Here is a 21816-nt window from a genome sequence, read left to right on the forward strand (position 1 = left end):
TTTTTCCTTTAAGTTTATAAATGTGTGCTTGAACTGATACTTCACTAGTTTTCAAAAACTAGCTGAGCATTTTTTAAACTAAAAAAGAAATGACAGTCATGCTTCTACAAAATGTTCTCCCGTTTAAATGATCAGATTTGACTGTGGATTCCTCCTTGTAAAAACCCTCCTAGAACTGACCAGATACCCTTTCAAATTCCTTCCCTCCGAGTTACTTCAAAAAGTCTTTCTGAGTTATCCCCCAAGTCAGTGCCCTTAAGTAGAAGGGTTTATTATAGTTCTGTTTTCTCCCTTTTATTTCCATTTACCTGTTTGTTTTTAAGTTTAGAGAAAGCAACCACTTTAAGAATATTCAATGCCTTTGGTTTATAGCAGCTGCTGATGGAGTTAACTTAGGCAGAAATTTTTCCTTAAAGCACAGCCAAAAAAAAAAAAAGAAAGAAAGAAAGAAAGAAAAGAAAGGGGGGAAAAAACAAGGAAGGGAGAGATGGGGAAAAAAGAAAAGGGGGTTGGGGAAAGGAGGAATTGCAGCCCACTCACTTCTGTTTGGCACAGAGAGAATTGACCTAAAGATGTCCTTTTACGTTGACTTCTGGGAGCCCTTGGCATTCTGAGTAGCACAGGACTGCCTCACTGGGGGTGCAGAGCAGGCAGAAGTGCAGCCCCAGCCTTATGGGCCTGGAATGACATCTCAAGAGAGTTGAAAAAAGGGCCATCCACTGAGGTTGACTGCACCCAGTATTTCTGCACCCAGTAATTCTCAGGAGCTCTCACTGAGGGCTTTCACCCTCAGTCCTGAGCTCAGGGTGAAGATCTCAGTTCCTCCTCTGCCTGGTGGGGAGCAAAGAATGGGATGGGGCTGAAAGGGGAGAAGGAAGTTGGGTGTTCGGGAGGGAGTTAATATCCACACTGGTGAGGACGCTGCTTGGGGTGTGACCAAAGAAGACTGCCCCATCTCAGAATCGAATTGGAAGCCCCTCCAGGTGGGCTAGGTGTTTTCCCCAAGGTGTAGAGAGGAGCCAGGAGGAAGCCAAGAACGTGCTTGGGCGTTACCTATAAGAGTGGGGTCAGTGAATACACAGGGAGCTCGGGGCACTGGGGGTCTCGTTGGAGAGTTATCTGAGTCCAGGCTCCTCATGGAGCTGATTAATCCAGACAAGGCATCAGTGGAGAAGAGAAGGTGGAGAGTGGAAACCCCAAGGGGGAGAGGATGGATTCTCCACTGCAATCTCAGAAAGGAGAGACCCCGTAAAAGAGGCGTCCAGGTGGTCACTTGCAATCTTTTTGCTGGGCCCGATAATCTCCAAAGCCGAAGCTGAGAGTGGCCTCAGTATAGGAAGGGAAGGACTTCCCGAATGGCGGGGCCAGTCTGGTGTGCGCAAAGCATATCCTCCCCAGTGCTCAGTGCCACGCTACCCCTCGCGTGTTCCCCCCTCTCCCCAATGGCAGGCGTCCTCGGACTCCAACCCAACCCTGCACAGACAGAACCCCCTTCTCACCCTCTCCCGGAGCCAGGAGAGAGCGTTACTGCTGAAAAAGTGGGGGCACACACGCCCCAAAGCTGGAAAAAGCTGGGCGCGGGTGGGGGAGGGGACAGGAACAGGGGGCGGGGGGCGGAGGGAGGGCGGCCTCCCGCTGCGCCACGCTGTCGAATCCCCACTCCCTCTTCCCTTGCTTCCTCTGCGCCCGCCGCGCGCCCTCCACCCTGCGGGTGGCCTGCAGGGCACAAGGTGAGACAGGGCTGGACAGCTCCTGCTTTGATCTCCGGGCTCCCGTCCTTTCTACAGCTGCCTGGCAGCCCAGAGATCTGCAAAGTGTGCCCACGTTGGTGTCTACCGAGCGCTCCGACGTGTCCAAAAGTGTTTCCAAACTTGGAAAGGGCGGGGAAGGGCGGGGGGATGGGGAGGGCGGAGGTATGCAGACAGCGAGTCAGAGTTTCCCCTTGAAAGCCTCAAAAGTGTCCACGTCCTCAAAAAGAATGGAACCAATTTAAGAAGCCGGCCCCGTGGCCACGTCCCTCCCCCCTTCACTCCCTCCTCTGCGCCCCCGCAGTCTCCTCCCAGCTGTGGCTGCCCGGGCCCCCAGCCCCAGCCTTCCGATTGGTGGAGGCGCTTTTGGAGGCACCCTCCGGCCAGAGAAACTTTGGCCGTATAAATAGGGCAGATCCGGGCTTTATTATTTTAGCACCAAGGCGGCAGGAGGTTTCGGCTAAGTTGGAGGTACCGGCCACGACTGCATGCCTGCGCCCGCCAGGTGATACCTCCGCCGGTGACCCAGGGGCTCTGCGACACAAGGAGTCTGCATGTCTAAGTGGTAGACATGCTCAGCTTTGTGGATACGCGGACTTTGTTGCTGCTTGCAGTAACGTCGTGCCTAGCAACATGCCAATGTAAGTGCCTTGAGCTTGTTTGGGGCGGCCGGGGGGAGAAAGTTTAGATGGGTGGGCACCCTGGTCTGAAAAATGAAATCCTACAGTCAAGTCTAGGTCTAGCTTGGAGGCAAGGCTCCCTGGCATGTGGAGAAAGGCAGGCATGTATGAGAAACGTGGAAATTATTTTAGAAATGAAAACAGAAAAGACTCAACCCTCCCCCAAAGTTAGGGAACTTTTCTCTCAACTTGAAGTGAGTCTTAATTTTATTTGGATCCTCTGATCAGTGAGGCTCAAAAGAGAACGGAAAGTCTTTTTCCTAAGGGTGAGATATTGACAACTATCGGGCCCATGGCTGCACTGATGCCCACCTTGTAAAATTTGAGGCCTGCTTTAGAAAGCCCTTGAATTTAGTCATGTAGAACTCACCCCCTAAGGGCTTTGCTCCTCTGGGCGGTTTAGGCTTGCCTGCATGATGAAGATAACTATGAGGCGCCCTCTGGAGGGAGGACAGTGAAAGCACAGGGGACCAGGCCTTACGCTAATGGAATCCCCATGAGAGAGACCCCTACAGGTTTACAAAGGGAGGTGACCTGCGTTTCTGATTAAAGCCATTCCCGGTGGCTAGTGAGTGTATCCTGGGAAGGAAAATGATGTTACTTGGAATGGATACAGTCTGAAGAGTAGAATTAGCTTCTCCATTTATTATCTGGTCATGGACATGGTGACATTACTTAATTAAAATCTGTTTTGCCTTTCGTTGAGCCTGCAAGTTACCTCTTTATCATGTTCTTAATGACAGTCAGACATTCTGAACACAGCAAGCTGGAAAATATCAACACGGATCTGAAACTCAAGAGACCCGGGGTTTTCCAATGACTTGGCCACTAATTTACCATGTGACCTCGGGCAAGTCCTACTGAGCCTTTTCTAAAATGCAGAATACAGATTAGATGGACTCTGAGGCTACTTTCAGACAAAGGTTTCATGACCAGACTTCAGTGTCAAGATAGAAAGAAGAAAATCGGTCCTTCTTAAAAATGGCTGCCTAATTACCAAAGATACTGACTTGATAGAGTCGGAGGGGTGTCTGGCCACACCCAGCACTCCGAAAAGTTTGCTCCACCCACATGCCACGGTGTCTACCATTGCATCATTGTCGATGCATTTGTGTGTATGTGTGTGTGTTTCTCCCTTTGTCCACTTTCAGTATTCACACTGTGGATACTAATGAGTGATTGTATGGAACAAATTCACATTACCAATTTTGTTTTTATGAGACCTGAGGATGGGGGGAAAAGTTGGCTCCTAAAGGAAAGATGAAAACAGACCTAGGGAAGTCTGAAGGTACAAAAAGGCAACTCACCTTCTGACCAACAGCCAACGTCAGTCTGGAATAAAAGTTACCAAACACACAGTTCTTCAAAATGGCTCAGTCTGAGTAATGAAAAGGCAAATTTCCAAAATCATAAGGAGTTCCGTTAATCAGGCCTGGGCATAATTCTTCTTCCTACTGATGGACACAATGAAGTAAACATATCATTTTCCTTATTTAAAAGTAATTCTCATAAATTGCCCTTAAATATCAGTGCTGGATGTGGTCCACCCTCCTGAATTGTGACTCTTGAAACAGATGTTCTCACTCCAAATGACACACTTCTTGGCCACCTAATTAAAGCAATTTTTGGGGGGTGATTCATCTCGTTGCCAGCTTGGCCACCCTCATATCCTGTGTTAACCTATAATTTTTCTACCGTAGGAGAGGAATTCAGTCTTTAAGGTCTTAGAGCAATTATGGCAAAGGGGGGGGATATTACTTCAGTGTGTTTTTCCCATTACTTCTCAAGATCTTTCGTTTTTCCATTTATACAGAGGCAATTCCTTCTCAGGGACAAAAGAGATATATATTGGTAAAATGACCTTACCTAATTTAAGTGAACCAATGTAAAGCAAAATTTCGGATGTCTAAATGGCTCCATTTTCATGGTGATTAATTTGCAAATTAGACCTTTTGAAAAAGGACATTAAGAATGGTATAAACTCAATGAAGCACTAGGTAACTTTTATAAAAAATGAAATATTTAGGTAACAAAGTTCCCGAAGTTTTCCCTTTTTTAGAGTTTTAGGTATCAAAAACTATCTACACCATAAATTATTTCCTCATCAGTGTACTAGTCTTACATTCAGCCACCCACCCATTCAGTTTATCAACTTAATTACTATGCATTGGAAATATCCTTTGGACACATTAATATTTCACAGCATTTATAAAATAGTAAATAATTAACAATTTAATTCCAAAATATATTTACATATTAATATTGCAAACAAATCACCCTGCTGATCCCTGCCATACTTTTGACCTGCATAATTTCCAAGTCATTAGAATATTCTTAATAAAAAATACACTTGATCCTTTAATTAGGTAAGTCAATTTTATAGGCTAATATGTCTATTTGTTAATTGCTGCTACGAATCAATGAAATGATACTAATGATTATTTACCTCTTTTCCCTTTCCTCTACAGCTTTACAAGAGGTGAGTAAAATTACTTTTAGAATTTGTTTTTTTATACTGGGATGGTTTTGGCCGCGCTTATGCCTTCTCTGGGGAAGGAAGAGAAGGTTATAGTGGTGTGGAACAATTTGGATTTCCAAGAAAATCCTCAAGAGTTATGGTAGTCAAACTTTGCTGGCTGCCTAGAAAGTACCCACCCCAATTTCCAAAATGGGCGGTGCTATTGAATGAGACCACAAGAATGCTCATAAGAAACAGAATAAATAATCCAGTGGAAGTTTGGGTTTTAAGCATCCACTACCACGAAGCAGGAGACTTCACAGAGCTAGAGAATCTTGTTACTCCCTTGGAATCATTTGCAAGAGTATTAGGAACAAATTCTTAGCTCATGAATTGAATTTGAGGCATAATTAGAGATAAGTTTGCATTTTGGTTCTGAACATGTTATTTAATTTGTGGGTAAAATTTAAAATCATACTTTGAAATTTTGGAATAATGGTATGCATGATGTATGTACTCTTAGATATATTTGTATACTATACAGAAATGGGAGCCATTTTAAAAAATACACAATTTTTCTCATAATTATTTCTTATTCTTTTCTAGGAAACTGCAAGAAAGGTAAGAGTCTAATACTTTTCCATAATATCTGAAATGATCAGAAATAACTTCTAATTTAACTAAATTTATAGCAAACTACAGAAGGAAAATACTTTGTCAAGATTTTGCTCACATGGATATGCATTAAGTAAACCATAAAATAAAGTAGCTTTGATTTTTAAGATAACCAAGTTTTATTATCTTCCAGAATTATCTCTAATTATATTATACAAACTGGTGATTTACATACTAAAGAAAAAAAGACTTAATTCTGGAGATGGAAGGAGTATTATGTTAATTATAGGTAGTAAATGAAAGTTTATTTTAAAGGGCTTTTTAAATATACTGTTAACAGTGTAACAAAATGATAACTTTATCCACAGAAATCATATTTCTAAAAATAGTAGTTATAGTATTGGCCTAATGACTGGAGACTGCAGCCTCTAGTCTCCCAGGTTGAAAACATTACATGTAATTATAATAAAAACAATGTATATTTTCTATTGTATTATGCCATTTTTACAGCTACTTTCTAATAATACAGTGTTTAGATCAGTCTTACCGACTAATTATTGTCAAGACTGCTTTCTCGTTCACTGGAAATTGCTTAGACATTTATTATTCTGCTGTTTGTATCTTCCTCACAGGGCCCAGCTGGAGATAGAGGACCACGTGGAGAAAGGGTGTGTAATTTTTGAACTATTAAAAAGCTTTGGACCATATTTGAATAACTACAGATTAGACAGTTCATAGGATTATTATGTATTGAGATATTTGCACCAACTTTTAAGCAGATAATGCCCCGCAGAAGAGGAGAATGAGAATTATTATATATAATCACTATTTTTCTAGATCAAGATTATCTTTTTAGAAAGCCAAGATGTTAAAACCAGCCATGTTCTTTGCATTGGTTTGTCTTCGTTTTCAGTACACTTGTCCAACTTATGCATAATGGACATGCATCTACCTACACCCACAGTCCTCTCTTTGCACATGTTTTGTTTGCTTTTCAAGCAAGATCTCTTACAAAGCCCGGGAATAGTGAAACAGCAGTCAACAACATGCTTCCGCCTAAATTCATAAATGTGCAAGTTAGGTTTACGATTTATTCATGGTATTCTTAGATCTCTGTGCTCTGCTTATTTGGCATGTACAGCTACATTATAATGACACTTTTGCCAATATATAAATACCTATATCTAATATCTATTGGGAAGCGCAGTCTAAAATGTATTCCACTCCCAACAGTCTAGTAGAGGTCGCATTATGTCAGTAAATTACTGTAACGACATGAATAGTGTTAACGGTAGGCAGTCTGCAGGATTTTCTACCTTGTGATAAAGTGACTTTATCATCCTATCAATTAATCTACCATTCATACATAGTATACCAAAACAGTTGAGTAAGTTCATCAATCTGAAACTGACAATCAATATACAGAGAACACCACTGTGCACTGATCTCCATGTGAAATTTATAGAATTATAAATGGTAGCTATAATTTCTATCTTTATTTGAATCCTGGAGCTCCATTTTGAATTAATATTCAAAGGCTGAGCTATCCCTCTTCCAGCGGAACTAGTCTGCCCGGTGTCGTCTTTGTGTATCAGTCACTAAACCTCCTTCTAAGAAAGACCCACGTCATAAGTGAAGTTCAATCGATGACAAATATGGCGTATTAAATTTCCTTACCCCTTGCATTGAAAGGTCTGAACCACTGATCTTACCACATATATTAGGTCTCCTTTTATGTGTATAGGTTTCTATGGGGGTCTGTCTAACCATGACCGAATTTGCTTTTTACAAAACAGGGTCCACCAGGCCCACCAGGCAGAGATGGTGACGATGGTATCCCAGGCCCTCCTGGTCCACCTGGACCTCCTGGCCCCCCTGGTCTTGGCGGGGTAAGGCGTCTTAAGTACTGCTAACTTTTAGGTCACTTCAGTGTCTTCTACCTCTATTGATAGAAGGCTCATTGTGGAGCTTATTTTTAACAGTTAAGGGAGAATCTGCTATTTGGATATCAGTACATTTTATTTCATTTCTTTGGTTTCTTCATTCAAGATTTTGCTTTGCCTGGTTTCTTTGTGAGCCCTTGTCAGTTACAGAACTGGTCTTTGTGTTCACTGAAGGTAGCTGCAGCCCTCACGACTATTATTTAATTTGGGGATTTAATATCTTTCATCAGTAGGGCACAAATAAGAGGTGTTGCATTATTAAAGAGTTTGATTAGATTGAATTATAAGTGAAATCCCTGGTCTTCAGCAATTTCACAAACATCCTACTCTTTTTATTCTCCTTGGCTTGAAGTCTGCTGAACCAACATTCAAAGTAGTTTTAGGTTTAATTTGCTTGAAACTAATTTGAGAAAAGTACATTTCCCTTTTTCATTAATATCTTCTTTTAGCTTTATGTCTTTAACAATGGTATGAGTGCCAAATGGCCTCACTGCAGGAAGGAAAACATATTTGCTTAATTGGTTAGCACTATGAATCAGGAGCCTGATTCTAATATCCAACTGTATGCCAGTAAAATAAGACCTTTCTCCCCCAGAAGATCTTATTATGATTGCTTATCTACTGAGTGCATTAAAAAGCACCTCCTTTAATAGATCTACTACTATAAGAGAGATCTTTAACAGTAAAGTTATTACTGTGAACTATTTTTTAAAAGTTTAATCTTCCAAGGGCATTTTAATTTAATTTTCCTCTAAACTTGAAAACTCTTTATATCCTTTTTTGAAACTCCAGCAAGAAAAAGGCCTCTCAGTCACTTTTGTGTAGTTCTGGAGGAGCAGGACAACAGGTGGAAATGCAAAGGTGACCTCTCGGTCTCTGCTCAATTTCTCAGGAGTCTCCAAGGACTTAAAGTTTAGAAAGCTCCCCTTTCTCAGTGTAGAGCTAGAGGGTGGGAGAGGGGAGAGGTGATTGGCAGAGCGGAAAGGGTTTGAAAAAATGAGGTGAGGAAGCTTCCCACTTCAAACCAGGTGGGGATTCCATTTTAAACTTATATTCTCTCCTGACTTTTTAGGAACTTAGCTCAATATGGAATTATAAACTAATACGTTTCTAAAAATATCACTCCTTTTTTTTTAAATAACAACATAAAAATCTGCACAAGTAGGATGAGAAAATGAACTACAGAGCTGGTAATTTTTATATAATGTGTTTTTTTCTCTCTAGAACTTTGCGGCTCAGTATGATCCTGGTAAAGGAGTTGGCCTTGGCCCTGGACCAATGGTATGCTTCCCTCTTTTTAATCTCAGCTAAAAAAATTACTGAATAGAGAATTTGTTTCTATGTAAAAAATTTCACATTGCCATTTCCTTAACTACCCTAGGTTAACACTCAATACTTAGATCAGATAACGGCAACAAGTCCTTTTGTATTCAAATCTACAAGAATCTAAGCCTAGATCTGAGGGCTGAATTTTCTCTACAAACATGTGTCCAGTGTGTAAATAATCTCTAGACATAGTAACTATAATTTAGATAAATCAATTTAATTTGAAAGAGTGATCACTCTGATTAATTTTTTTATATCCTTTAACATTGCTTAGAATTTTAAGCATCCCGTAGAGATGCAGAGCTATTAAGTTCTATAAACTTGCTGGAAAGGAATAGCAAGTTCTAGTCCAGCCCATTTTTTTAAAAAATGCTTTATTGATTTCTTTCTTTATATATGTATTTGAGTGGGGGATGGAAGAGCAGAGGGAGAGGGACAAGCAGATTCTGTGCTGAGTATGGAGCCCAATTCGGGGCTCAGTCCCAAAACCTTGAGGTCACGACCTGAGCCAAAACCAAGAGTCGGAGGCTTAACCCACTGAACCAGCCAGATGCCCCCGCCCATTTGCCCTACACGAGAGAGTTTAAACTTTACTAGGGCCATGGAAGTGGTTAATGACAAAACTAGGACTTCCCTTCAGGCAGGATATCTGATAATCAATGACATCGTGTCTCAGGTATCTAGTACTTGAATAAAACATCAATTTATTCAGCAACTATTTATCAGACGCCTTCTGTGAGCTCTTCAGAACAGCACCTGTACTAGGGCGCTAGGGATGTAGCCGCGAATATGGCAGAATCTCACCCTCCCTCAAGGAGTTAACAGTACTGGAAATGTTTCTTTTAATACCTTTTGATTAATACCTTTTTAGTCTATTATAAATCCATACAGAAGAGAATAGGAGTGTAATTTAGCATTCATATCACTCAGCACAAATAGTCAGCAACATATCCTATAATTTGAGTAATAGCTAGAAAAGTTCCCTGCATGATTACGATGATGATGGTGTATCTTTAACAAGCAAGCCTTCCAATAAGCATTAATAAGATGTGTTAGAAAAAAAAAATAATATGAGCATGCACAATATATACTAGTATGTATAAAATAAAGGCAAAAATGGCTGGAACTAAAAATATTAAGTTAATTAAACACTGCAGTGTAACGTTAACATGGTCTATAAAGTATGAATTTCACCTGGACAGTGCATTCAGTGCTCTGTCTTCAAAAGAAGATGTTCGGCTGGACCTAATGGTCCACAGTAAGCTAATCCACTGTAAGGGCAAGATAATATTTTGTGTAAATTAAAACTCTCACTTGAGAAGTAATGTGCCTTTAATTGATGATTTCCAATTTCCTGATTTTTCTGGTAATTTTCAAACATCCATATCTAAAATGAAGAAGTAGAGATTTTCTTTGGCTTTGTTTGTATTGGGTATTTGAAATTAGCCATTTCAGCTAATGCTGAACATTAGTCAGCTTTAAAGCAGTACCTATGTCTCAGGAAGAAGCTAAAGGGGAAAAAAAAGTAAAACGCTAATAAAATAGCCTACATAAGCCCAGAAAATTAATATGGATTTCAGATTCCCCTGACTTTGGAACATTTTCTGGGGGGCACAAAACAGAGTGTTTTACTTTTAAATATCAGTGAAATATAATTTAAGCTTGCACCATCCCCACACAGTCACAGACATATGTAATCAGCAGATATGTGGTTCACAAATAAGAAAGATAGGCAGCAATAAAGTATTAAAATAATTTTCCATGTTGGAAAATCAATAACTCTAAAACCCCACAGGGTTCTTCTCTGAATTAATGAGTAATCATCGTCCGTCTCACAGCCTCCACAAAATAACTGCCTTTTATGTAAATGAAATTGTTGCAAATATGCGGAAAAATGAATAAATATAATTAAAAATTCATGGTGTCAAAGAAAATTATTTTTAATGTATACCTAAAAAATTATTTTGATTGAAAAGTGACAGTTTCTTTTAATGTGGAAGCAATTTCTAAAACCAAACAAATAATTCTTATAATTAAGATGAGCTGCTTTTTAATAAAATCCATATTATTTCACTCTAGGCATTAATACCGTGGGGCAGACTTGCCTGCAGAGTCCCCATGGTTGATGTGTCATGAACAAATTACCCTAGACTTGCCTATGCAATATTTTCAGCATGAAGGAGCTGGCCCCTACAAGAGCTCTTGCACAGACCTGCTTACTGCAAAGGGGAGTCAAGAATGTGGATTTAACTCACAAACTAGTAACACTGTCTCGCTCTACTTGCCTGTGGGACAGAAGGAAAAACAAAAGGAAGAAGCATCTGCTGTGGGTGTGGGCCACATTTTCAGTAATAACATTAGAACCTTCTAGGAGGATGTTTCAATAATGTTTCATTCTTCCTTCACCCCTCACTACCTCAGCTTTGGTCTGACATTTTCATCAGTCCCCAGCAGCCCTAAAAGGAGCTATAAGGTTACATAACAAACCTCCCTCTAATCATTAAGAAGGGCTGTTGATCCTTTTCAATTGATGCCCCTTGTGGCAAGAAAAATATCAATTTCTTCGCTAAATATGACAGGGGGAGATGACCTATGATCGAGGCAATCCGAATGGAAATGCTTCACCCACTGCCCAGAAGGTGGTTGTATATTCCATACTGTGCACACGGCTCCAATTCATGGCTTTAGAACAATCTGGATCAGCCCAGTTGTCTGCAAATTTAAGGAACCTGTGTCCACCCACCCAATTGGGTTCTGCTGATTTGGCTAGGAGAAAAGGCAGAAGCGAAGACAGAGAAATAGTGGAGGAAATGTTGGTCTGTAAGAGCCTCCCTGGCGGAAACAAAAACTGTGAAATAAAACCAGGACAATTCTGTTTGTCTATCACAAAATGTCGGTGGCACTACTATGCCAGTGCTCTCCAACTCAAACCAAAGCCTTCTCAGTGCTAAGACTTGTCCTCTTTCCAGGGCTTGATGGGACCTCGAGGGCCACCTGGTGCGTCTGGCGCTCCTGTAAGTACCCACAGCTGGTAACCTTTCTTATGGAAAAAGCCAGAGTTAAAGAGATGTGTGGAGTATGACGTACTGGTTTCTTTTAGGGCCCCCAAGGTTTCCAAGGACCTGCTGGTGAGCCCGGTGAACCTGGTCAAACTGTGAGTACATTTTCACCCATTGTGGTAGATTATGTTTCTTCAAGATGTTTATTAATACAACCTCAATGAAATGATTGGTCTCCTGTTTTCTTCAGGGTCCTGCGGGTGCTCGAGGTCCACCTGGGCCTCCTGGCAAGGCTGGGGAGGATGTGAGTATTCACTCATAAGCATTTCGAAAATGCTATTTAAACACTCCCTCCTCGACAAGACTTTCTGGATTCAAATGAAGTATTCGGCCAAAAGCTGGATATGCCCGACATAAGTCACCCCATGTGGAAGATGTTATTTTCATGAAATCTTAGTTTGTATTTTGGGAAATTCATTGTCCATTAAGTATGTGTTCGGACCCACATCTTTATAGAATGCCTTTTTCCCTCATCTTTAAAACCAAGATGTTCCAACTTTGATCTGATGGCTTAGCAAGAAAAGGCTGACTCTACGATGCTTTCATGTTTTAGGGTCACCCTGGAAAACCTGGACGACCCGGTGAGAGAGGAGTTGTTGGACCACAGGTAAGCTTTTTATCCTGGGGTCTCCAGCCCAGACGTCAGAGGCATCTCCCATGCAAGGTGGACAGTAAAACCGGTATCCGTCTAAACAGTTACCTAGATGTTGGATTGCTTGTACCACTCACTGAAAGCATCTGACTGAGCAGGGAGCCCAGTCAAGAATGCATACAGTGTTTGTTAGTGCGAGGAATGTCGTTTTAATGACAGCAAGCTTGCCGTAAGCCAAACCCTGTTTTGTTCAAACAGCCTAGTGTTACTCAAGTGAGAGCAAGCGGATGCGCTTAAAATATCCTAGTCTTTGATTCCAAGTTCGAACTTCAATGGGAAGAAATACTTTGGAGGGAAGAAATCATTGTTTTCTAATTTAGAATGAAAACATGACTTGTCCTCTTCTGTGTTTCCTTTTAAGGGTGCTCGTGGCTTCCCTGGGACCCCTGGACTTCCTGGCTTCAAGGGCATTCGGGTGAGCACATTCTTTACCCAGAGAGTACATGCTTTTAGGAAAAGCCTCGACTATATTTAAACTCCTGGGTGACACATACTTGCTTCCAAATTCCTGGAATTCGCCAGAGAAAAGAGAGTTAGAGAAGAGTTCAGATGGCTGAAAAGTATGGTGGGATGCACTTTGCTCAGTGTGCTCCCAGCTTCCAAGAAATGAGGATCCCTACAGAGAAAATTGTATAAAAGGCGTACGACTTGAAGAGGTACTTAAAACCATCTGAAAATGGTAAAAATTATTTAAGAGGGAGAGGCTGTGAGAGAGCATCTAATTCTATTTCCTTCCCTTCCAAGTGCAGAGAGGAGGCTTACCTGGGACAATGGAGCAAGTCTGCCCCTTGCAGCCGGCTGGCCTGGCCGGCTGGACCCTCCCTTGCACAGAAGGGGTCACCCCTGGGTGAGGGCAGGATTTGACCAAGCACTGTGATGGAATGGCATTTTAATAATAAGGATTTGCATTTCAGGGACACAATGGTCTGGATGGATTGAAGGGACAGCCCGGTGCTCCAGGTGTGAAGGTAAATACTAAGCCAGAACATTGTTGTTGTTGCTTTTTTAAATTGACTGTAATTCCCCATGACCATCAGAAGGGATATTTTTAGTGAAGACTACTCATATTCCAAAGAATATCTTATTTCCTCTTCATTATTTCAGAGCCTCAGTGGTGAGGCTATGGGATTCTGTGACAAAAGTCCAATTATTAATACCATTTCTTTAATTCAATAGCTGTTAAACAGTTGAGATAAAAATAATGTCAATAGTTTCTTCCTTCATTTCCTATCCTCCAATTTCAGCTGATCTCTGTAGCCAAAATAAAAGTAAATAAACATATCATCAGATACTGGAACACTATGTTATTTTAAACTGTAAATTCTCCTTTGCCATGCACTAATTAGATAGGTACATTCATGTCACAATACACTTTTCAACCTCTTTCCTGTGATTTATCTGTGCACACTCAAAAAATTTTTAATTAGGTAATTAAAGTCTCAGAAGTGTGTTATCTCTTGGCTAGGCTCTTCTCTGACAGCGTTTTCAACTATAAAATGTTCTCTCTCCTATTAAGGAGATAATGTGATATTAAAGTGAATACCAACGTAATTACAAATTAATGAGTAACGAATACTAGCGGGACTAGAAATGAACATGAATATGGAGAATCTGTTCTAACTTTCCAGCTGCCACACAAATGGATAAGGTCAAACTCATTCTCCCTAGAGCCTAATGTAATAGCTCAGCCTACTAGTCCCAGCATCATAAAATGTTAGCACCGAAAGGAGCTCATTTTGCAAATGAGGGAAACTGAGGCACAGAGAGAATGAGTGACTTGTCCAGAGTCACACATCTAGCAGTTAGGAGGGCAGAGGCTAGAAGTTCTGACTCTCAAAGAACAACTTTGTGCTTATTCCCAAAGAGTACACTTGACGTAGAAGCCTAGAAATGAATGGTTCCTAAAGGGTCTGTGAAATCTGTTTCTTCCAGACCCTAATCAGATTCCTTAGTAGCAAAGTTCCTTCACATGTGCCATTTTATTAAATGACTGTTCCCCCTCCCCTGCCGGTACCATGGTTTTTACTCAAGATAAGAATATGGGTTGGAAATAAATAAGACAGCTGTGAAAAATATTAGAAAGCTTTACATTTCCATGCATATTTTACAAAAATGAAAACACTGAGTGTAAGAATAACTTGAAAGAGGGTAAATACAGTTCTTTTGAAAGCAATTTATTCTCTGCCATCTCTTTTTATGATATCATTCCTAATACATAAGCCTAGTCAAAATCATACCCAAAATCTAAGGGGAAATATTAGAGCTGGGTTACATAACCCTCAAATGACCACATCTCCCTAGTACTCTGGTATCTGCTATTATCTATATTAAAAACGCATATTTTAGAAATTTAAAATTTTATGGATTGGCGTAATTGAGAAAGTCTATCTGTGTAAGAAATGTTACAAAATATATAAATGATTCAAATTAAAATAATAGGGTAGGGGCGCCTGGGTGGCTCAGCGGGTTAAACCTCTGCCTTTGGCTCAGGTCATGATCTCAGGGTCCTAAGATCGAGCCCTGCATCGGGCTCTCTGCTTAGCGGGGAACCTGCTTCCTCCTCTCTCTCTGCCTGCCTCCCTGCCTACTTGTGATCTCTGTCTGTCAAATAAATTAAAAATTTTAAAAAAAATAATAAAAAATAAAATAATAGGGTAAAAATGACTCAATCAGAAAAAAAAACTGATACCCTGAAATGAACAAAAACTCAATCCTTCTTTTCCACATAGGGTGAACCCGGTGCCCCTGGTGAAAATGGAACACCAGGTCAAACAGTAAGTATGGATGACTTGATTATAAATCTAAATGTATATCCTCTGTGCAAGCTGGAACTTCTTTCATGTTTTTGCTAATTACCATTTCCCTTGGCATTGTACTCTTTGATATGTTTCTAATAACCTTCTGCATACTTAATTGAAATCCATTACCTTTTAGTTGGAATTAGAACAAGACCTATTTATTTCTAGTGGATTCTTGTGCATGTTAGAAATTGGACAAAGCAAATGATGCCTGTGACATTTCTTAAATTAGCATTGTGGATGTCATTGAAAATATTTCTGCTTCTAGGGAGCCCGTGGGCTTCCTGGTGAGAGAGGACGTGTCGGTGCCCCTGGTCCAGCTGTGAGTGCTTCCGTTTTTGTCCCTTATCCTTTTAAAAATTGTTCTAATAACTGCCACTGAACTTTCCTCTGACTTTGTCTCCTTATTTTCTTCATAGGGTGCCCGTGGAAGTGATGGAAGTGTGGGTCCTGTGGGTCCTGCTGTAAGTTTTGACACTGAAGAATTTGGGAAGGGTTGAGAATTGGGGATGGAAACTATCTTCTTTATTAATTTGTAAAAATAATACCATTTTAGACACCTTACCAAATGTTCTATGTGGTTTCTCAAAGGTTCTATTTATAAGTACTGTGGCCTCCAGGGCTCTTCGTTGCTACATAAAGTAAAATCTACCTTCCCTTGGATACTTGAATGTATCCCCTTTGGTATTAATGGCAACAGACTGTCCATTTTCTCTTTGCCAGGATTAAATAAGATCAAGCCACTCTAAGCCACTTTAATTTTCTGGTCTTGTTGTGTTGTTAACTTGCTGGGAAGCAGTTTCTTACCATATTCTACTTCGGTTTCAGGGTCCTATTGGGTCTGCTGGCCCTCCAGGCTTCCCTGGTGCTCCTGGCCCCAAGGTAAAAACACTGCCAACCATTGTCATTACCTTGATCCATTTCTTACTGTGATGTGAAAGGCAGGCCCTGTGTTTGCAGATAGGAAGCTACACCACAGGGAGCTCAATGAGTGCCCCTTTCAGAATGGATGTAGAATGACCCGTTTTCTCACTTAAAGCTTGATGTGGATCATGTCTCTGTACTTGAGCTCAGGAACATAGATACAGAAGCCAACATAGAACTTTATTTTATGGGACCCCTCTGGGATATACTCCCAAACTAGTGAGGACTGACTAGCCGAGAACCAGAGTGTCTATCACAGAGAGACAGAGGTAGGTGAAGATGGTAGGTACCCAAGATGGCAGAACAAGGCCAGGAAAATAGGAACCCCAGTCCAAATCTGTGGTACCAAACGAGATGAGGGAAATGATTGCAGTTCCGAAGAAAGTTCGTGGAACTTGGGGGCTTAAAAATGGAGATACGCTGTTTAATTATCTGCAGACCAATGCCTTGGTGTCATTCCCTCTTTTAGGGTGAACTCGGACCTGTTGGTAACCCTGGTCCTGCTGGTCCTGCGGGTCCCCGTGGTGAAGTGGGTCTTCCAGGTGTCTCTGGCCCCGTTGGACCTCCTGTAAGTAGCCACCATCATCAGCCTCATAGAGTGGAAGCAGGCAGAAGGAGTGAAGGTGGGGTCAAAGAACAGAAACACTCCCATTGACTGATGACCTTCTCTTCTCTTTTTCCTCACAGGGCAACCCTGGAGCCAATGGCCTGACTGGTGCTAAAGGAGCTGCTGTGAGTATCTGGCCACCCTGGGCCACTCTGCTTTTAGGCACACTTGGGCGCATGCCCCCTCGTCTGCTCAGCGCCTCAGGACCCACCACACCACATTGTCTCCACAGGGCCTGCCCGGTGTTGCTGGTGCTCCCGGCCTCCCTGGACCCCGTGGAATTCCCGGCCCTGTTGGCGCTGCTGGTGCTACTGGGGCCAGAGGACTAGTGGTAAGTGGTCATGGCTGCAGCTCCCACCATCTTGAAAGGCCAACTCGGCTGTCATTTTGTCACCATCTCAACTTCTTGCGGTCTTCACATTTTTGTTTTTTTCTTTCCTGAGCATTTTTAGTGTGTATTACTTCTGTGAGTGCCTGTACATGTCTGGTCTGTCTATGTGTCTGTGTGTCTCTCTCTCTCACACACACACCCCTCCTGCTATCCTGGAACACTCCCCAGATGTCAGTGAGGTAGATTTCTATATTGCTCTTGTCTGTTCAGTGAAGCCAGTCCCCTGTCAGCTATTTGAATGTGAACCTGGACGCACATTTCTCTTTACCTTGATCCATAAATATTCCAAGATGTTTGTCTGTGAGAGAGCTGTGACACCTGTTTTTCCTTTGACCCCCATTTTGTATTGAACCCTAGGGTGAGCCTGGTCCAGCTGGTTCCAAAGGAGAGAGTGGCAACAAAGGTGAACCCGTAAGTAGTTCTATGACCAAATTTTATGGATTTATTACTTGTTCAATCTAAAAAGTCATACTTTTACTTTTTTAAAAAAAATTACTTTTTCTCTGGCTAGATAGGACATAAAAATGATTTTTCCTATTCTCTCCTCTTTTGCTTTTCTCATGAAACAGGGCTCTGCTGGGCCCCAAGGTCCTCCTGGTCCCAGTGGTGAAGAAGGAAAGAGAGGCCCCAATGGTGAAGCTGGATCTGCTGGCCCCTCTGGACCTCCTGGGCTGAGAGTAGGTTCCAGATGCTCTTGACACCCTGACTTACCAGCGGGATCTGAGGACACCCTTTCATTGGGAATTGGTCAGAACTACTGAGTGCATTTTCTAGACAAGGAGAGCATCTGCTTTCCATCTTCTTTATTAAATCAGTGACTCTCAGTTTGGTCTGGAAACAATGCTGACCTACTTTTGTAGAATGCCTCCTCTACACATTCCTTTGAGGTTTGGGTAAAGTTTTCTGGCTTGGTTTTTTTGTTTGTATCTCTCCCTTCAGGGCATCAAGATTTCTTGCATGCAAGCCATGTCTCAGTAAACACTGCCCTATGGGATTCAGGGGTTTTTCCCAATCCTTCCTGTTTCATTTACTTTCTTACAGGGAAGTCCTGGTTCCCGTGGTCTTCCTGGAGCTGATGGCAGAGCTGGTGTCATGGTGAGCTGTCCATTACTCACTCCCGGGGAAGGAATCTGATGCTTCTTTTGGTGGGGCTGTCATTCAATTTAGCATCCTCCCCTCTCCCTTCTGTTGAATAGGGTCCTCCCGGCCCTCGTGGTGCAACTGGCCCTGCGGGTGTCCGAGGTCCCAATGGAGATTCTGGTCGCCCTGGAGAGCCTGGCCTCATGGGACCCCGAGTAAGTTTCAGATTGATTTGGAGCAAGTCATACCTGGCACTGTTTTCCTTTTTGAAAGGAATGATTAATATTAGAAGACAAAAAAAAAAAGGAACCATCCAAAGTGTATCTGTTAGTAGATTTGCTGATGGTTGCCTTTTTAATTTAACTTTATCAAAGCCCAGAGATATTTTTACGAATTTGGTTAGTTCATCAATTTCTTATTTATTACTTGATCCAATGGTTGTGAGGTTTTTTGAAGAGTAGATTTGTTTTAATATACCCAAATTAGGTTGGTTCTCCTATCAGCATGAATCTTTTATCTCAATTTGTGAGTTTTATATAAGGTGTCCATGAAATGTATTAGGACTATACATTATCAGTGTATTAGATTCATAAGTGAAATCATTTTTCCAGCAATCACAAAATGCTTTAATGTATTCAACATCACACTAGCCATGGAGAAATGACCTTTAGATTCGTAGACACTCTAATCCATAGCAATAGAGTGATTTTTTTTTTGCCTCCATTATCTCTTATGGATGAATATCATCTGTAATTGTACCATAAACAAGTAATAAAGACACCAAATGTAGCAATAAAAAAATCCACTTTGAAAATTGCTTGCTGAAAGTATTTGTTTTTCTACTATGAGGTAAAGAACATGATACATTTTGCCCATAGAGTATGTTGCTTCCCAGTTTCTTGAGATCTCCATAAATGAATCCATTGCACTAAACTCCAATGAAAGGAAAGGTATAAAAAAAAACTGAGAGGAGAAAGATTTCAGAGCTCTTTTCATACCTCCCAGCTAGTGGCTAATACCCCTATTGGTTTACCCTAGGCAACGAACGAAAAGTCGGGGGTGGGGTGAGGGGAAGCGCTTTTGTGAGGTTTTCATAAATTGGAGTCTCGAGTATGTAAGTTGAAGTGCCGACATGAAAGCATCCTCATTTACTTTATAGGGTTTTCCTGGGGCCCCTGGAAATACTGGCCCAGCTGGTAAAGAAGGTCCCATGGTAAGAGTTGCTCCTCTTCCATTATATTTTCAAGGACGCTTCGTGCGCTCTTATCAAGTCTATTCTGCGGCTTATTTATACATGCACACACTGAAAATAAATATCAGCCACATACATCATCTGGGAATGCAAAGTAATAGATTGTAATTATGGAGTCCAGATGAATGCCGGACGGGAAGGAGGGAAGGGAAAAAAAAAAACATGGCAGGGAAAATTGAAGAGGGTGACGAGGGTCTGGAAAGGGAGGGGAAGGAGGGAATTGGGTGCATCTGAGATTGACTTGGCTGTGTGTGTACTGACATCCTATTTAGAAAAGGAAAATGGATTCATAATTCATTGACACTTTATACCAGGAAGCTCTGTGTGTTGCGAGGATGATTCTGTTTCTTCCTACGGGAGCATCCCCGGCTTGAGGTCGGGAGACCCCAGTCGATGCTGAGTGAACTTTAAACAAACTCTGCTTTCAGGGCCTCCCTGGTATTGATGGCAGGCCGGGACCGATCGGCCCAGCTGGAGCAAGAGGAGAGCCTGGCAACATCGGATTCCCTGGACCCAAAGGCCCCACCGTAAGCACAGCACACCCTCTTCCCTCGGCACGTTCACCAAATCCTGGCTTCCCGGCTGCCATCCATCCACTCCACCTCAAGGGCGGGGGGGTCCCTTTCACCACAAGAACACTGCAAGCCCCTTAGCACAGTGGCAGCCGCTCTCCAGGGTATCACTGCACACCTGATGGGGATCCGCCTCCAGAGCTTGCGTCCCTGCGGACGCAGGTGGGCCTCATTGCACTTGGGAGTTGCGAGATGGTGGGACGTGCCCTAGCGGACAGAATTCAAAGACTAGGAACCTAAGAAAAGAAAAGCAAGCAAGAAATTAACCTTTCAGAATTGTCGTGGTTAATTTGACATTGTGTCCTTTTTTTTAAAATGTTTATTCTAGGGTGATCCTGGCAAACCCGGTGAGAAAGGTCATGCTGGCCTTGCTGGTGCACGGGTAGGTGCTGACTTCGCGTATCTGCCCACGTAGCTTTCCCTCTGGAAACACGCGTCCTCCGAGGCCATCTGATAGAATTCTGTCCTTGTCTTTTCAAAATGGCATCCCCAGAGATCCTTTTACAGTCCCAGAATATCTTTTTTCTTTTTCGATCACACTTATAAGGCAGTGGAGCGCCAACAAATCAGAATGTGTATTAGGTCAAAATTATTTATGGGTGCATTTGATTTTTATTTAATCTATGATTAAAAAGCTATGCAGATGCTAGTAGCATTCTCAGGCCTTCATAAATTGCCCTCCATTCGTGGACTTCCCACAAGCCATATCAAAAGTTGGCATTTGGGCAGGGGACCCACAGTGAGTCATGCTAAGATGGGACATGTTGAGAAAGTAATGTATGAGGCTTTGAGTCTTCTTAACCTCACAGGTAATGCTGTACCTCTCTGTGACCTATTGTAGGGGGCTCCAGGTCCTGATGGAAACAATGGTGCTCAGGGGCCTCCTGGGCCACAAGTGAGTATTTCTCCCATTCTCGTCCTTTGCTGCCCCAAATGAAGCTAGTCCTCCCAAATGACCGTCTCCTTTTTCCTGTGCAAAAGTTGTCTGGGCAGACAGCAATGGTGCCGTACATCTCTACTTAGGCCCTCTTTACTATTACTTTCAGGGTGTCCAAGGTGGAAAAGGTGAACAAGGTCCTGCTGGTCCTCCAGGCTTCCAGGTAAGTCAACAGAGACAAACAGAATATTGCCTTTGCTTATACTAGCTGGTTGTAAATCCCCAGAGCACACCCCCAGCACAGAGCATGATTTCAGAACTGAAGTAAAGAAGGGTCCACCTTTTCAAGGCAAACTTTTGTGTAACTCTTTAATAACCTAGAATAGTTCGTGATCGTGTCGATATCAGATAGCGTCCAGAAAAAAACAATTATTCGCAAATCCTCTGACTAGAGTCACAAGATTGAGATTTGTGGTTTTTTTCATCTAGGGTCTGCCTGGCCCCGCAGGTACAGCTGGTGAAGTTGGCAAACCAGGAGAAAGGGTGAGTAAAACAAGGGATAGCAGGCTCACGGAAATTTGGGACTTCTCCCCCACCCCCATCCCAGGGAACGCAGGACTGCACTGCAATTATATTATGCAAAAAGAAACTTTCTATTTCATATGTTAATGATAGTGTTCTACTTACATTGGTACTTTGGAGAGAATAAACCCAGTTACTCGCACTGTCTTGGAATAACAACTCCTTTGTTTTAAAGACTGAATGAAACACTGCATTATGAAAGGAAAATATATCAATGAATATTCCATTTAATAGCCTTACTTTCTGTCTTGT

The 21816-nt window shown here is 42.0% G+C and overlaps 1 protein-coding gene across 1 annotated transcript in view; it reads left to right on the forward strand.

The window, feature by feature from the left end:
• Positions 1-1964: 1964 nt before the first annotated feature.
• Positions 1965-21816, forward strand: part of COL1A2 (collagen type I alpha 2 chain) — a 35403-nt gene continuing 15551 nt past the window's right edge. The window contains exons 1-29 of the mRNA XM_047695794.1: positions 1965-2389; positions 4897-4907; positions 5493-5507; positions 6134-6169; positions 7298-7390; positions 8669-8725; positions 11740-11784; positions 11871-11924; positions 12020-12073; positions 12383-12436; positions 12843-12896; positions 13396-13449; positions 15211-15255; positions 15548-15601; positions 15699-15743; positions 16108-16161; positions 16673-16771; positions 16891-16935; positions 17043-17141; positions 17559-17612; positions 17771-17878; positions 18243-18296; positions 18398-18496; positions 19441-19494; positions 19962-20060; positions 20434-20487; positions 20947-21000; positions 21152-21205; positions 21472-21525. Of these exons, the coding sequence (XP_047551750.1) occupies positions 2320-2389; positions 4897-4907; positions 5493-5507; positions 6134-6169; positions 7298-7390; positions 8669-8725; positions 11740-11784; positions 11871-11924; positions 12020-12073; positions 12383-12436; positions 12843-12896; positions 13396-13449; positions 15211-15255; positions 15548-15601; positions 15699-15743; positions 16108-16161; positions 16673-16771; positions 16891-16935; positions 17043-17141; positions 17559-17612; positions 17771-17878; positions 18243-18296; positions 18398-18496; positions 19441-19494; positions 19962-20060; positions 20434-20487; positions 20947-21000; positions 21152-21205; positions 21472-21525 (1722 nt within the window). The 5' untranslated portion in view covers positions 1965-2319. The remainder of the gene's footprint in view (positions 2390-4896; positions 4908-5492; positions 5508-6133; positions 6170-7297; positions 7391-8668; positions 8726-11739; positions 11785-11870; positions 11925-12019; positions 12074-12382; positions 12437-12842; positions 12897-13395; positions 13450-15210; positions 15256-15547; positions 15602-15698; positions 15744-16107; positions 16162-16672; positions 16772-16890; positions 16936-17042; positions 17142-17558; positions 17613-17770; positions 17879-18242; positions 18297-18397; positions 18497-19440; positions 19495-19961; positions 20061-20433; positions 20488-20946; positions 21001-21151; positions 21206-21471; positions 21526-21816) is intronic.

This window comes from Lutra lutra, chromosome 11 (genome assembly GCF_902655055.1).
Source record: "Lutra lutra chromosome 11, mLutLut1.2, whole genome shotgun sequence".
In the NCBI taxonomy this organism is placed as follows: domain Eukaryota; kingdom Metazoa; phylum Chordata; class Mammalia; order Carnivora; family Mustelidae; genus Lutra; species Lutra lutra.